General features: G+C 38.3%; 1 protein-coding gene across 1 annotated transcript in view; it reads left to right on the forward strand.

The window, feature by feature from the left end:
• The window catches only part of sh3rf1 (SH3 domain containing ring finger 1), a 62599-nt gene that overhangs the window by 44985 nt on the left and 4103 nt on the right, over positions 1-13511 (forward strand). Inside the window, exons 5-10 of the mRNA XM_058755925.1 lie at positions 524-841; positions 7877-7987; positions 10175-10305; positions 10980-11150; positions 11855-12138; positions 12551-12879. Coding sequence (XP_058611908.1) covers positions 524-841; positions 7877-7987; positions 10175-10305; positions 10980-11150; positions 11855-12138; positions 12551-12879 — 1344 coding nt within the window. The remainder of the gene's footprint in view (positions 1-523; positions 842-7876; positions 7988-10174; positions 10306-10979; positions 11151-11854; positions 12139-12550; positions 12880-13511) is intronic.

Consider the following 13511-nt stretch of genomic DNA (forward strand, 5'->3'; position numbering starts at 1 on the left):
TCATTAGCTGGAGACTCACTGCTCGTCTGCCTTTGATTTCAGTTTCACATGAAATCAGACATGGCCTGCAGTCTCATCACGCCCACCACCCCACATATTGTACTGTCTTTGAACTCTACCGTCACTTTTTACTCATCTCTTCTTGCTCGACACTTGTTTTTTTGTTTTTTTTTGATGGATGGTGCATGTAGCCACATTTAGATTATGCAGATCCAACACTCTCTGATTAAGTCAACTAAATGGTTATTTAGATCTTTTTCAGTTTGCTGATTAAAGATTCATTACTTTCTGTGTACTCCTGCCTCTTTCATTCTCTACAAGTATATCACGCCTTGTTAGATTACATTTAAAGAAAGTGCAAAATGTGGCCTAGCAGTTCATTCACATGGTATATTGAGTTCTTAAATGGGCAGTGTGGGTTCGAATCTGGCTCGCAACATTTCCAGAAGTTTACAATTAGATGCAGTAGTAATAGTATGTGGTGTAAAGTATTATTTCCGTTCACACTCTCTTCCACTTTCAGTTTAACAGTGCAGCACGACAGCTTATAGAACTGGACAAGCCATCTGAAGGTGGAGGAGACTCCAGTGAAGGGCCATCCTCCTCTTCCTCGGGTCCCCAGGCTAACGGCTCCCAGAAAGCCACTGGCGAGAAGAAGAACAGTAAGAAGCGGCACTCCTTCACCTCTCTGACTATGTCCCATAAGCCCTGCCTGGCCCCTCCACCTCAGAGACACTCTATGGAGATCAGCGGCCCGGTTCTGATCAGCTCCTCCAACCCCACAGCAGCGGCCCGGATCGGAGAGCTCAGCGGAGGCCTGTCCTCCAGCGCACCTTCACAGGTGAGAGATGGTTAATGGATTGACACTCATGCAGCACATCAGAGCACACTATGCAGCCTTGTGATGTTAGAGAGATTTGGTGATGGGGAAAAAGATCATCCATAAGGAGAGGAAGATGATGATTATTTCAGCATGATGGTGGCTGACCTCTAAATGTTCTGTTCCTCATCCACTTTTTCTCTCTCCATGTTATATATAGATTATTTCTCATACTGAGTGGTGGTAAGGACATCATTTCTCACTGAGGATGAGCTTCTCAGCTGTGGCCATGGTTACACAGCCTAAGTTCACATGCACTCGCACACACACACACTCCGTACAGCAGGATCTGCACAGATGTATTTAAAGATAGACTGAGGAAAGAAGAAAGTCAGACTCAAATCAGACTCCCACTAATGCCTTAATTTGCCTTAGAGATTTCTTGAAGTCCAGTGTTAAAGCATGTGTGACATGATCACCTAAAACAAGGCTTTCTCATATATTTGGAGAAGTTTGTCTTGATATGCTAATGTGAATGCTGTTTTCAAATGTACTCATTTAGCTATTGTTTATTTGGTTGAGAGTATGTATGGTTATGGTATAGTTAGTATAATTTATTTCAGACAAAATCATTTATTGTAGGGCTGGGCTATGTAGCTAAAAAGTGTATGTGTGTGTGTGTGTGTATACATATATATATATATATTAAGCTTCCTAAAGAGATAGATATACATATACATATATATATATATCTATATATATATATATATATATATATATATATATATATATATCTATATATCTATATCTCTCTCTCTCTCTCTCTCTCTCTCTCTCTCTCTCTCTCTCTCTCTTTAGGAAGCTTAATGGTGGAATATAAAGTACAAATGTGTTTATAATGTTGCTTTAATTTATTTCTCCACAAGTATAACATGAATATTCAATGTCTTGCCCAATCTTACTATAGTGTGACTGTGGCAGTTACTTGATCTTGACCTATTCAAATCAAGGTAGTGTAGTGACAGAGAGACTGTATACAGAGTGATGAAACAGTAGCAGATTGTGTGATTTCGAAACATGTTGAGTCTCAGAGAAATTTGTTGTACTATTCAAAGAAGACGGTATGTCCACATTTTTTTGTGTTGCTTTAGTAAGATCACTTCAGCTGTCAATAATGGTTAGAGGACAGTGAAATAGAGGGAATGCGCAGCAGTAGTTAAAAGCCTAATGGTGAAATTCGTCAAACAACTGCAAATGATAGCTTGAAGAGAAAGAAAGTGAGCATCGTGTCAGACATCCTGCCCACACTCCAGAGCTCTGATGCTTGTCCACACCAGCTTACTGTTCTCTCCTGTTCTGTCAGCAGTTGCTCTCTCTCATTCCACACAGTCCAACATGCTGTCCGAGCGTTTGAGACCACTGGTGCGTGACAGTGCTCCACCACATCAAACACTCCCCTCCACTCGCTCACAGAGGTTACTGCAGCAACCCTGGAATGACAGTCACTCACAGCTGTTCGACTGGTTGCAGAGCAGTGCGGTCTCTAAGGAGATGCTAGACAGACATGTCATTTCATGTGGATATTCTGGTGTAGAGGGGGCTCTAAGGAACTTCCAGGGATGTGACTTTTCCCCCTCTGCTTTATACTCACTTTGATTTTTGTTTTAAATATTTTAGGACTCACTGAGTGTCAGGTTGTTCTGCTAAGGATGAAATGAAAAAGAAAGAATAAAACTAACTACTAAACTTCTAAAACCACTACTTTTCACTTAAAATGTGAAAGCTAGTCAGATCTACGGCCTAGCATGTTCCATGTTTGGCTTGGATGCCTTTGTGGTAGATTGTGTAAAATAGCAAAGTCTAGATATTTAAAATGATACATTGAATTGTATACGAACATCAAAAAACTCAGGAAACGTTCATAAATGTGGTAGCGATTTCAATTAAACGATTAGCTTGTTCAGTTACTCTAGTCATTTCACTTTAGGCCCTTACATAAAATATTTCTATTGTATTCACAAAAAAAATGCTGTTTCATTGAAAAGGAAATAAAAAAAATCACCCAATTAAACCTTGTCACTGCAAGAACATATACTTCAACTGAAAAGTTTGTCGTAAGATTTTCCTTTCTTTTTTCTTTGTATTCAAGGATTTATGTAAAATCTAAAAAAAATCTGTTTTAAATAAATTCTAATCTTTTAAGCTTTTTATTCATCAAAGAATCCTGAAAAATCCATTTTTTCCACAAAAATATTAAGCAGCACAACTGTTTTCAACATGATAATAAGAAATGTTTCTTGAGCACCAAATCAGCATATTAGAATCATTTCTGAAGGATCATGTGACACTGAAGACTAGAGTAATGATGCTGAAAATTCAGCTTTGCCGTCACAGGAATACATTTTAAATTGTATTCAAATATAAAATAATTGTTTTTTAATCAAATAAATGCAGTCCTGGTGAGTATAAGAGACTTAGTTAATGTTTTATTTTGTGCACTTTATTTTGGCACGTAAATGATAATGTTTGTGGCAGTATACAAACACAAGAAGTATTTTAAAGAGGCCTTAGTTGCTGTGACCTGAAACTGTCGAAGAAGCAACCTGAAGTGAGAGAAATTCTCTCATTGTTGAACTGATATCTCCACACTTCTCGTGTCAGTATTAGACTTCCTTTGCATGTGAATTTGCACACAGCTAACTGGAAAACTTTTTCTCCATGACGTTTGTTCCATTAATGTCGTCATCTGCCCAAAAACTTCTCTGGAGTCCTCTTCTGTGGGACAAAACACAACAGAAGACACATTATACCTCTGTCGTCTTAGTTTCGGCCTGTCTGTGTGCTCTTGGATCCATTTTCGTGTTCAGAAAGGAGCGGTAGAGACGGGCTGTTGTGAAAGCTGACCCCGATACAGTGTTTTATGAGAGTGAATACTTGGTGCAGATGGAATGAGGAAGTATGTGTGGTGGCTTTAGCAAACATGTGTTAACGCTTTAAGAACGTGAGACAGTTTCTCAAGCAACAGAATTCGTCATCGTGTGTTAATATGAAACCAGCACAGTGTTTTGTATTCACACCTAGCAAGTATATTTACACAAGACTTCAGTCCATTTCCTGCATGCGTAACCAGAATATTTATCATCTGCAGTCTGTTTATGAGTCTATAATTGGGCTCTTTTTTTGTCCCAGTTTTTTCTTTACTTTTTTCATACTGCAGCATATTGTTTCATTTATTTTTTTCCCCCTGTCATACTTGCAGTTGTCTTTTTTTTCCACCAGTAATGTTGTCAGGCAACAGAACAACAGCAAAACAATGACAATTGATCTGTTGTTTTTATGTCATCTAGTACTATGAATATAGACACTATCTCTCTCGTTCTCGTTCCCTTTTTGTCCCTCTCTTGCATGCCCACGTTTTCTCTCTCACGCTCTTTTTAACATTCCTATCTAGGCGTTTTAGCGCTAATAATTATCCAGGCACTCCAGATCTCATAAAAGCCTGTTTGAGCCTGTAAAGTGATCCCCCTCCTGTGTGGTGGCAGTTATGCCCTCTTATGAGAGTGATGTATCGATTTACATGATTTTTGTGACACATTTGGAATATATGAACCACAGACTTATTGCTTTCCCGTGTATTTCTGGTTTGAGGGAAAGAAAGAAAGGAAAAACTGAGAGAAAGTGGTCATTTGGAAAGATGAGGATGTTTAAAGTGATGAAAAAGAGAGCAAGAAGCATAGGCGCTTTTTGCCACGCTAATTTTGTTCCAACTGCTTTATGAAACACAGCAGGGATGGGTCTCTAATTACCGAACAGGAGTTTTCTTTTCGTTAGTGTGTGTTTTAATGTTTTGCCGAGTGGTCATTGTGGATGTCACTAGTGGTAGAAAACGACAGCAGCAATGTTCTCTTTAGCTTTCAGACATTAAAAAAATCACAGAACAAAATTCAAATATGTTCCTGTTTTTGATGTAGATATTATAGCTGCAACTTGTATTTCATAAGTTAAAATAGTAAAAGTTTGAAAGTCACCTTGACAAATAAATACAAATTCCCAGGACTGACAGTGACAGATGTAGGGATGAAGTTATCAAATAAAATATGTCACAGGTTCATTTGAGCACACTTGAAAAGGTCAGCAAGAATGAAAGCCTTGGATTGTGGTGCTATGGATTTTTTAAAAATATATTAATTAATTTATTGTACATTTTTCATTTGTGAATTAAGCACAGTACAAATAAGGGATAGTTCACCCTAAAATAAATAATACAAAAAAAATGATCAACACTCATGTTGTATGGCTTGCTTTCTTCTGTGGAACATTGATTCCCAACATTCTTCACAATATCTTCTTTTATTTTCCACAGAAGAAAGAAAGTCACATTAGAGTAAGTAAAGTTTTCGTTTTTGTTAGTGTGAACTAATCTCGTGTGAATTTGTGGGTTGAATTACAATACTGTTCTTGTAAGAAAAAAAGTATTTGGCAAAGGAAATGTGCATGATTTCAGCGTTGTGGAAACGCTGCCTGGAAAGGCCTGCACACAGCTGTGATTATCATCCAGCTGTTGGCTTATTTTATCCAATCGGCAAACGCTGATGTCATTCTCACCTGCAGGAAGTAGTGCGTCAACAAGAATAACACGGCATTTGTGAGAGTTTGTGTGGCCTCCAGTATGTTCATATCCCACACATTGACTCACTCAGTACCTTGTACAATCAAACCTGTAGGGTGCGACTTGAGAGGTGATGTACCCTGAAGCTGAGCGGGCCTGTGGCAGGGAGATATGCTGTTTGCACAGACACACACACACACACACACACACACACACACAGACTTCAACACGTGTACTTCAACACACTCCTCCAGCACTTACTCTTTCTGAGATCTCTGTGGAGAAAACATTCAGTTTTAGCTCTCAGGTTAACACGCTCATGCAGAAAAAATACTGTTTAAAATTTTGCCACACTTTCTGCTAAAGTTAGTTCATGAGAAATGTTAGTTTTTTAAAGTTGGCATGAAGTGAAAATTTGTCCTATTTTCTAAATATATTAAAAAAAATGTTTAACCTTGTAATTTTGAATCATAACTCAATCTTCCAGTAAAATGACATGTCTCTCCGGTGGCGTATGCTGAAGTTCTTCAATCGTTTGGATAGAAATGTTAGATGAAACCAAGTCTCAAGTCCCTCCTGTATGGATAGAATCTACTTTTTTTTTTCTTTTGCAATAATCTGTTTCACTTGGTTAAATGTGAAAAGATCTGTCGCTACTTTAGTGTCAATCCAACTTTTAAGTGTCTTAAAAGTCGTTGCATATGTACACACACAACAGTCCCTATTTCTTTATTTAGTGTGGAGAGCTGTCAGTTCTTACAGATTGTAAATGATTTGGCCTTTTCTCATGCCCGTTTCATTACCTGTAATGAATTTAGCAGAGTCTAAGCTGGAGAAGCCTGTTGTTTGGCTTTATTGGGACATTCAGGTCATGAAGTGAGAAGTACAGATCTAAATATGGACCTGAGGTGAAGAGCGTTTAAAAAAAAAAAAAAAAAAGTCATGTCATTAATGACAAATGCCACCCCAGGACAGTCGTACAATATGCAGAAGAGTTGCATTTCCTTCGGGCACAGAGAGAAGGAGAGAACAGGAAATTGAATCAAACTTAAAAGTAAATTACAGATGCTATCATTTCTGTATAATTATCTTCATGTCTATTTTCTGATGAGGACTATTTTGAGCTCCCCTCTAGATACTTTTAGAAGTGAGGTGTGGATTTTTTAATTCTTTTTAATGGAATGTCTGTCTGAATGCTCTTGTGTCTGATTCGCTGAAGCACAGGTGAAATGTTTTCACTCAAAAAGAGCACATCACTCGCTCAGGACCTGATCCAGATATTGAATGTCACAACACAGAAAATTTCTACAGAGCGTCCCTTTGAACCTATAAATCAGTTTGATTCTGGCTTGTTTGTAGTGTCTCTCAGAGGTTCGGTGTGTTTATTTCTGTAGATTTTGTATGAAGCCCTGTGATCCCAACATCTGAGGATTTAATATAATGTACACGAGGTACACCACCCACACTTGGGATTGCCCTAGGTGGTCTGTCCATGTGCTATTAATGTTTTCTGACAAAGTAAAGCTCCAGTTTTTATTCCTGGTTTATGACCTCTTGTTAGTCATAAAGGAAAACTAACATAGCTAGAGACTCTAGGATAGAGGAAGGATGCAACCTGGTTATGGAAGCATGCCATATGGTTGATCACTCCAGACAGAGAGAAATACAAGTACATGTCACACTTTTAAGAGTCTGCTATACAAACTAGACTATACATGTGCTATACAAAATGATTAAGCACATGACTTGTTTTGCTGACAGTTGACTTATGAGTCGGTCCTATTATTGAATCATTCAAAAAGACAGGATGGGATTTTATGGCCTCAGTGTTCCTGAGTTATAATAATTTAACACAAGAATGCAATTTACAGTCCATTTCAGTTGATATTATCAGAGCAGCTTTTAGACTATTACACTACCCTTCAAACATTTGGGGTTGGTTAGATTTTTTTCTCTTTTGCTTCTTATGCTTATGCTTAGCAAGGCTGACCCCAACTGTTTTAACGGCTGTGTTAACCTTTTAACTAAATAGCAAAAACAACCAACTATTAATCAGTTTGCGCACTCGTGTACTCCCAACTGACCAGAATAAAAGTCATTTAGACTCTTGACTAAGTTTACCAAAGGCAAGTTCTCTTTGGTCATGACGTTTTAAGGCCATCAATGTTTTTCTTTAGCTGGATTGATTTCAGGCGTGAACAACAAATGTAGGCTGACATGTAGCTCTAAAGATGTCTTGTTGCATTAAAGTTTGTTTGTCTAAACAGAAGTCATACGTGTGTGGCTATCTGCCCAAATCTCTCTCGGTTGTATGGCTTTCTGTGTCATCCCTTAAGCAGAATTTCTCTGTCTCATAACGTGCTTCCACTTGCCAGATGATACAGGAGTGGAAGTGGCTCAGGAAAGGTTAATTAACTTGTCATTTCTTCTTATTTGTCTTCTTTCAGGTTCACATTTGCACAGCAGGACTCATTGTTACTCCTCCACCAAGCAGTCCTGTCACCACAGCGACAGTTTTCACATTTCCTCCAGAAACCAGCTATGCCTCTATTCCAGTGGTGAGTCTGACAAGGTCCTTAAATCAACTTAGTATGTCAAAATTCTTCATCATGCTATCAGTTTATTCATGACATTCTTCTAACCTGTATATATAAAATGACCCTGTCTGTACAACAGTACTCAACGTTATTACTCAGCACTATGTGATATGTCAGCCAGGCTTCGAATAACTGGCTGATATTTGCCATTTTGGGAATTTCTGATTTGGCTAATAACCAGTGAAGGAACAGAATCATTAAGCTCCTTCTTGTGTCAGGATGAATCAAGTTTAAAAATTCTAATTATGATTACTTGTGGGAAGATCAAAGTGCACAGTATTTAAACGGTCAATGCTCTCTAGTCCTGTTTAGATTAGATTTTTTTAAATTGATTTGGCACTCTACAGGAGCCTTATGTAATTACAGTGGTTCGCGTATACCAGACACATTCAGAGGACGTTTTTTTTAAAAATGTATTTAAATTTATTTCATTTTGGTGATTTATTGGCCAAAAAAGGAGAAAACCCAAAACTTCTTTGTAGATATTGCAATAATTCATTTTGCCACAATAATCATGTAGCGAAAATCTTATATTGTGGCAGCCCTAGTCTTGACATTTTTATCTAATGTTTTTTAAAGTTAACTTAATGCGTTGTCTTAAAAACGCAATGTTTTGGTGCATATTTGGAGTCTGACAGTAATTATCCTAGTTTATTGCTGGAGGCAGTGGATTTTTTTAACTAAATGACGGCTGTAGCTGCAATGATTTGAATATAGAGGAGCAACTTAAATCTTTTTTTTTTTTTTTTGAGCTGACAATGACAATGAATTTTAGCGCAGGAAGTCCCAGCTAAAAACTCTCTTAAGATGTTGTTTTTTAAAAATTCATCCCCTCTAAAGCACTGCAAAACATTATTAAAGCTGAATGCTTAATTGTGAATGCAATGTGAACTTCTCCTTTGGTAAGCATATTACCTCAGTTTAAGCATCAGTGTACATTGTTCAAAAGTTTAGTACAATTTTGTAATGTTTTTGAAAGAAGTCTCTTATCCTTAATGTAATTTTTTTTCAGCCATGAAAGTGCCCATTTCTAGTGTGACATTTCCAGTGTCACATGGAGAAAAAAAACTCATTTGTAATGATGTAAAAGTCTTAACTGTCATTTTTGATCAATTCAATGTGCCCTTGCCGAATGAAAATATTAATAAAAAAAAAAATCTTACTGACCCCAAACCTTTTAACAATAGTGTATCAAAACACAAATGCTCACACAACCAAAGCAGCTCTCCCTCTAACATTCTCATATACATTCGTATTCACACACACTTAAATGCTAATGCTAAACAAGAACAGTTTGCCATCTGATAGCTCTTCATCTCCCTCAACGCAAACACACACACACACACACACACACACAGTTTCAGGGAGTTGTGTGGGCCTCAGGCTGGACACTAATGGCTCTCTGAGATTGATGTGTGTGCAGTGCTGTGCGGGTTCTGTTTCCTTTTGTTTTCAAAGCATTGTTTTGTAATGGTGGCCTTAGTGTGCATCAGTTGACTCTCTTATCTTGTATACGGGATTTAAAAGCACCAGAGAGAAAGATGGTTGTTTTTTTAGTTTTTCCTAATTGCAGTAAATCCACATTATGCAGTAAACACAAGACACATGAATTAATAAAACAAATAAGACAAGAGCATTAGTAGAGAAAACATTGTAGGAGAACTTGAAATGAACAGACAAAAAGGTGACTTAAAGCAACAAAACAAGCTTTACAGTGTGAGAGTTGTTTTCGTAGTGGTGCCACTGGGCTCATAAAGTCTGTTTGCAGATGTGTGCGTTGGTCCATATGGAACCGATTTATCCATCTTCAGCCAGACATGTAGCCCAGGCTGGATATCCACCAATCACAACACCTGCCACAGCCAAAGTACCCGCTTGTTAGCAACCAGCACACAAGCTGGAAAGTCACAGTCAGTGGGATTATGGTTTTATGACATTGTCCAAACTTTGTAGGGATGTCTCTGACATCATTTCCTCCTACACATGAGTTACATATATGTGAAAGGATTGCAAAATAACAGTGAATGTGGACGGGTATGAGAACTGCAGTATCTCAAGATTTCATGTACTTTAATTGTATTGTTTCTTATACATAAATCATTTTGTAGGAGACATACTATTAACAAAATTTATGTTTAAATATTTCAGGATGCTCTTCCTCCTCCACCTCCTCCTCCACCTCAGTCACAGTCCTCAGCTGTGGGCGCTGCCGCCTTGAATGCTGGTCAGAGGCCGTCGCCCGCTGCGGGTGACCAGAGTGGCCGTCAGAGACCCACAGTGTGAGTAGAACATAAAATGCACACACTTTAAATATGCAACTTTAGAGATACATACTGTTAGAAAGACTATGAGAGGGTCCTTGCAACTCTAACTCACCTCTCTGCCGTTACCCAATGCCAGCTGAGCGTGACTGAACACACAGGTGAGGGGTCAGAGGTCATGTCTAAGGGTTGTCTCTAGGGACTTAACCTGAGCCCTGACCTCTCACCTTTCACCTTTTGTCTGCATATTAACTAAACACAGCCCTAAACACACCTGATTTCTGTTGGAGTCGCCTATAATGCTCTGGGTAGAGAATGTTTATGGCCGTTATTCATTACATTCCCATTTTCAAGGCGTTTTTAAAGACTTTATGGTTTTTGTGTCCTTGGAAATTATTTTACAGCTGAGAGTAGATTTGTTATATGATGAATAATAGCCGTGTGGGAACAACGCCAACCCCTGTTTGATTAGCTGTACTGCATCTTAATCAAATTAAAACTCTAAATACTGATAAATTAATAAACAATTAAAAAATACTAAATTTGAATCAATTAAAAATGTATTAAACGTACATTTTAAAAATAAATAAGAATTAATGAATAATTAAAAAAAATTAATTAAACTTCACAGAATGAAATGTCTTTTTTTTTTATAGATTTCTTTTAATGTTGGAAACTTGATTCACTCTTAGGTACGTAGCGATGTTTCCCTACACGCCTCGTAAAGAAGATGAGTTAGAATTGAGGAAGGGGGAGATGTTTCTGGTGCTTGAGCGCTGTCAGGACGGCTGGTTTAAAGGAACATCCATGCACACCGGCAAGATCGGAGTGTTTCCTGGTAACTACATGAGTCCTGTCAACAGGTATGATACACACACACGCTTACACACTTGTATATGTTATCACTCATACACCCTGTAAGCTAGAGAAAGATTAGATTGTCCTCTGGCTCAGGCACACCCACACCACACATAAAGTCTCCACTTGCAGATAAATCTGAGCTGGTCACGTTCACACATGGAATTGTTAAAGTTTTCCAGGTTCAATAAAAGTTACACTTTGTTGACAGAACTCATCAATTATAATGTGGGTTACCCATTTTTTTTTTTTTAAAGTTAAATGTTAGATTAGTCCATTTGTTTGTGCTTTTATTTTAATTTATTTATTTTTTGTGCTAAAGGGCATTTTGCCACAAATGCTGTCAATAAAGCTTCTTTTGCATTCCTTTAAATTCAGCACTCTCTTGTGGCAGGAATGAGAATTGCATGCATAATATCCTTCACCGATTGCATGAAAACACATCACCTAAAAGCAATCAGCATGATGAGCCATTTACAGTCATTCAAACCATTGTACAGATGTCTTCAAAATGTCTTTCTTACAGCCCTCTCACAATTCCTATTAATTTTTTGTCTCATCAGACCTGTGATGTAAAAGCAATACAACTACACAGAGCCTGTTAAATGTACAGATGTTTCTGTTGATTTGCTGCAAAATGTGTTGCAATGTCAAAATATTCAGGATGAGCAGAACCTCTTGAACCTTACACTTCTTCCTTTTACTGCAGGACTGTTTCTGGCAGCAGTCAGCCAAAAGTTCCCCTGACCCTGTGCTCCCAGGCGGGACGTGGCGTCACTATCGTCAGCCCCTCCTCTGCTCCTCTTGGAGCTGCCCTGGGGAGTGTCGACCCCAGCAAAGCCCTTCCAGTCTGCCCAAATTCTACCCCGCCTTGCTCACTGCCTGCTGCTGTAGTTTCAGCTGCACATATACCCACTGGACAGCACCCCAAAGTGCTCATGCATGTGACATCACAGATGACCGTTAACCAGGCACGCAGTGCGGTCAGGACAGGTAGAATTACATGCACACACTCACCTAATAACAAACACCACTCAGAATTTTATTTAAAAAAACAGGCCTGTGTGCTTATGATGTAATTTTATTTTTAACTTGTGAATTAAAATTAGTTTGAAAAACATTTCAAAAGTAAAAAGAAAATGCTTTCCTGCAAAGCATTAAAAAAAATAATTATTGAAAAGAAAACCACAAGTAGTTTTTTATTATTTAGTTATCTTTTTATTAAAATTTCTTGGCAAACAATAAACATGCACTAAATTGATACTTTTCATGGATTTCTTTCAAAATCATATAAAACCAACATGAATACAAATAGTATATTTCTAAAAACTATGTTTAAAAAACATCCTCATTATGGGCACTCAAATTTGTCATTTTCTTTTCTTCCACCTTTTTTCCCCTCCAGCTGTGAGTCATAGTCAGGACCGGCCTACAGCAGCAGTGACACCCATCCAATCCCACAATCCTGGGTCCTACTTTCCTAGCACAGCTGTGGTTCTTCAGGCGTCACCTGTCCTTGGCTCCAGCCCGGGATCCTCCTCAGCCAGAGTTGGTGTGGCTATGAGCTGTGCTGCCGCCTCCTTGACCCCTCCTAATGTTAGCGCTGCTTCTTTGGACAGTGATGCCATGAGAACTGTCTCTGTTGTAGCACTTCCTGTGAACCCTGGCAGCACAAAATCTCTCGGTTCAGCCTCGAATCACGGTGTTGCTTGTAGACTGGACAAAGACTGCAAGGTGAGACTTGTTGAACTAAACCATTATACAACATCTACAGCTTTTTTAATGGTTTCTTCGAGGCGTGTCCCTCCCATCAGTGTTATTTTAATGTGCTGCAGTAAGGCATTTGGCAATTAGAAATTCTCAGAGTTTCACCTCATTTGCTGAGCTGGATGGTTAAGCCTGCTGATATAAAGCTGAAATCATCAGTTTTTATGATTCAGACTGTTCTGCAAACCCAGAGGACACAACCCTGAGTGTTGTTCACTTTAGCTCGATGTTCTGGGAGATTTCTTGGGACTCTTACTCTTACATGTATAGTGTAGCTCACAGATCTTCAGAGTTCACTTTTATAAGCCTCTTTTTTTTTTTTTTTTTACCAGATCTCTGGAGATACTCATTCTGATGTGTTTTGGATAGCTGGGATAATACTAGAGGAATTAGTGAATGTATATGCTATAAAAATGTGGAGTAGAGTGATTAAAGCAAGTCATAGTCAATAAAATAATATGATTGTGTCATGGCAGTAGACTGGGTTTCCATCCACAGTTTTATTTTTATTTATTAATTATTGTATTTATTACTTTGTCTTTCATGGAACATGGAACAGTTTAAGTCATGTGATTTCACTCAGATGATTGGCTACTGTC

Source organism: Onychostoma macrolepis, chromosome 20 (assembly GCF_012432095.1).
Source record: "Onychostoma macrolepis isolate SWU-2019 chromosome 20, ASM1243209v1, whole genome shotgun sequence".
NCBI classification, from domain to species: Eukaryota; Metazoa; Chordata; class Actinopteri; order Cypriniformes; family Cyprinidae; genus Onychostoma; species Onychostoma macrolepis.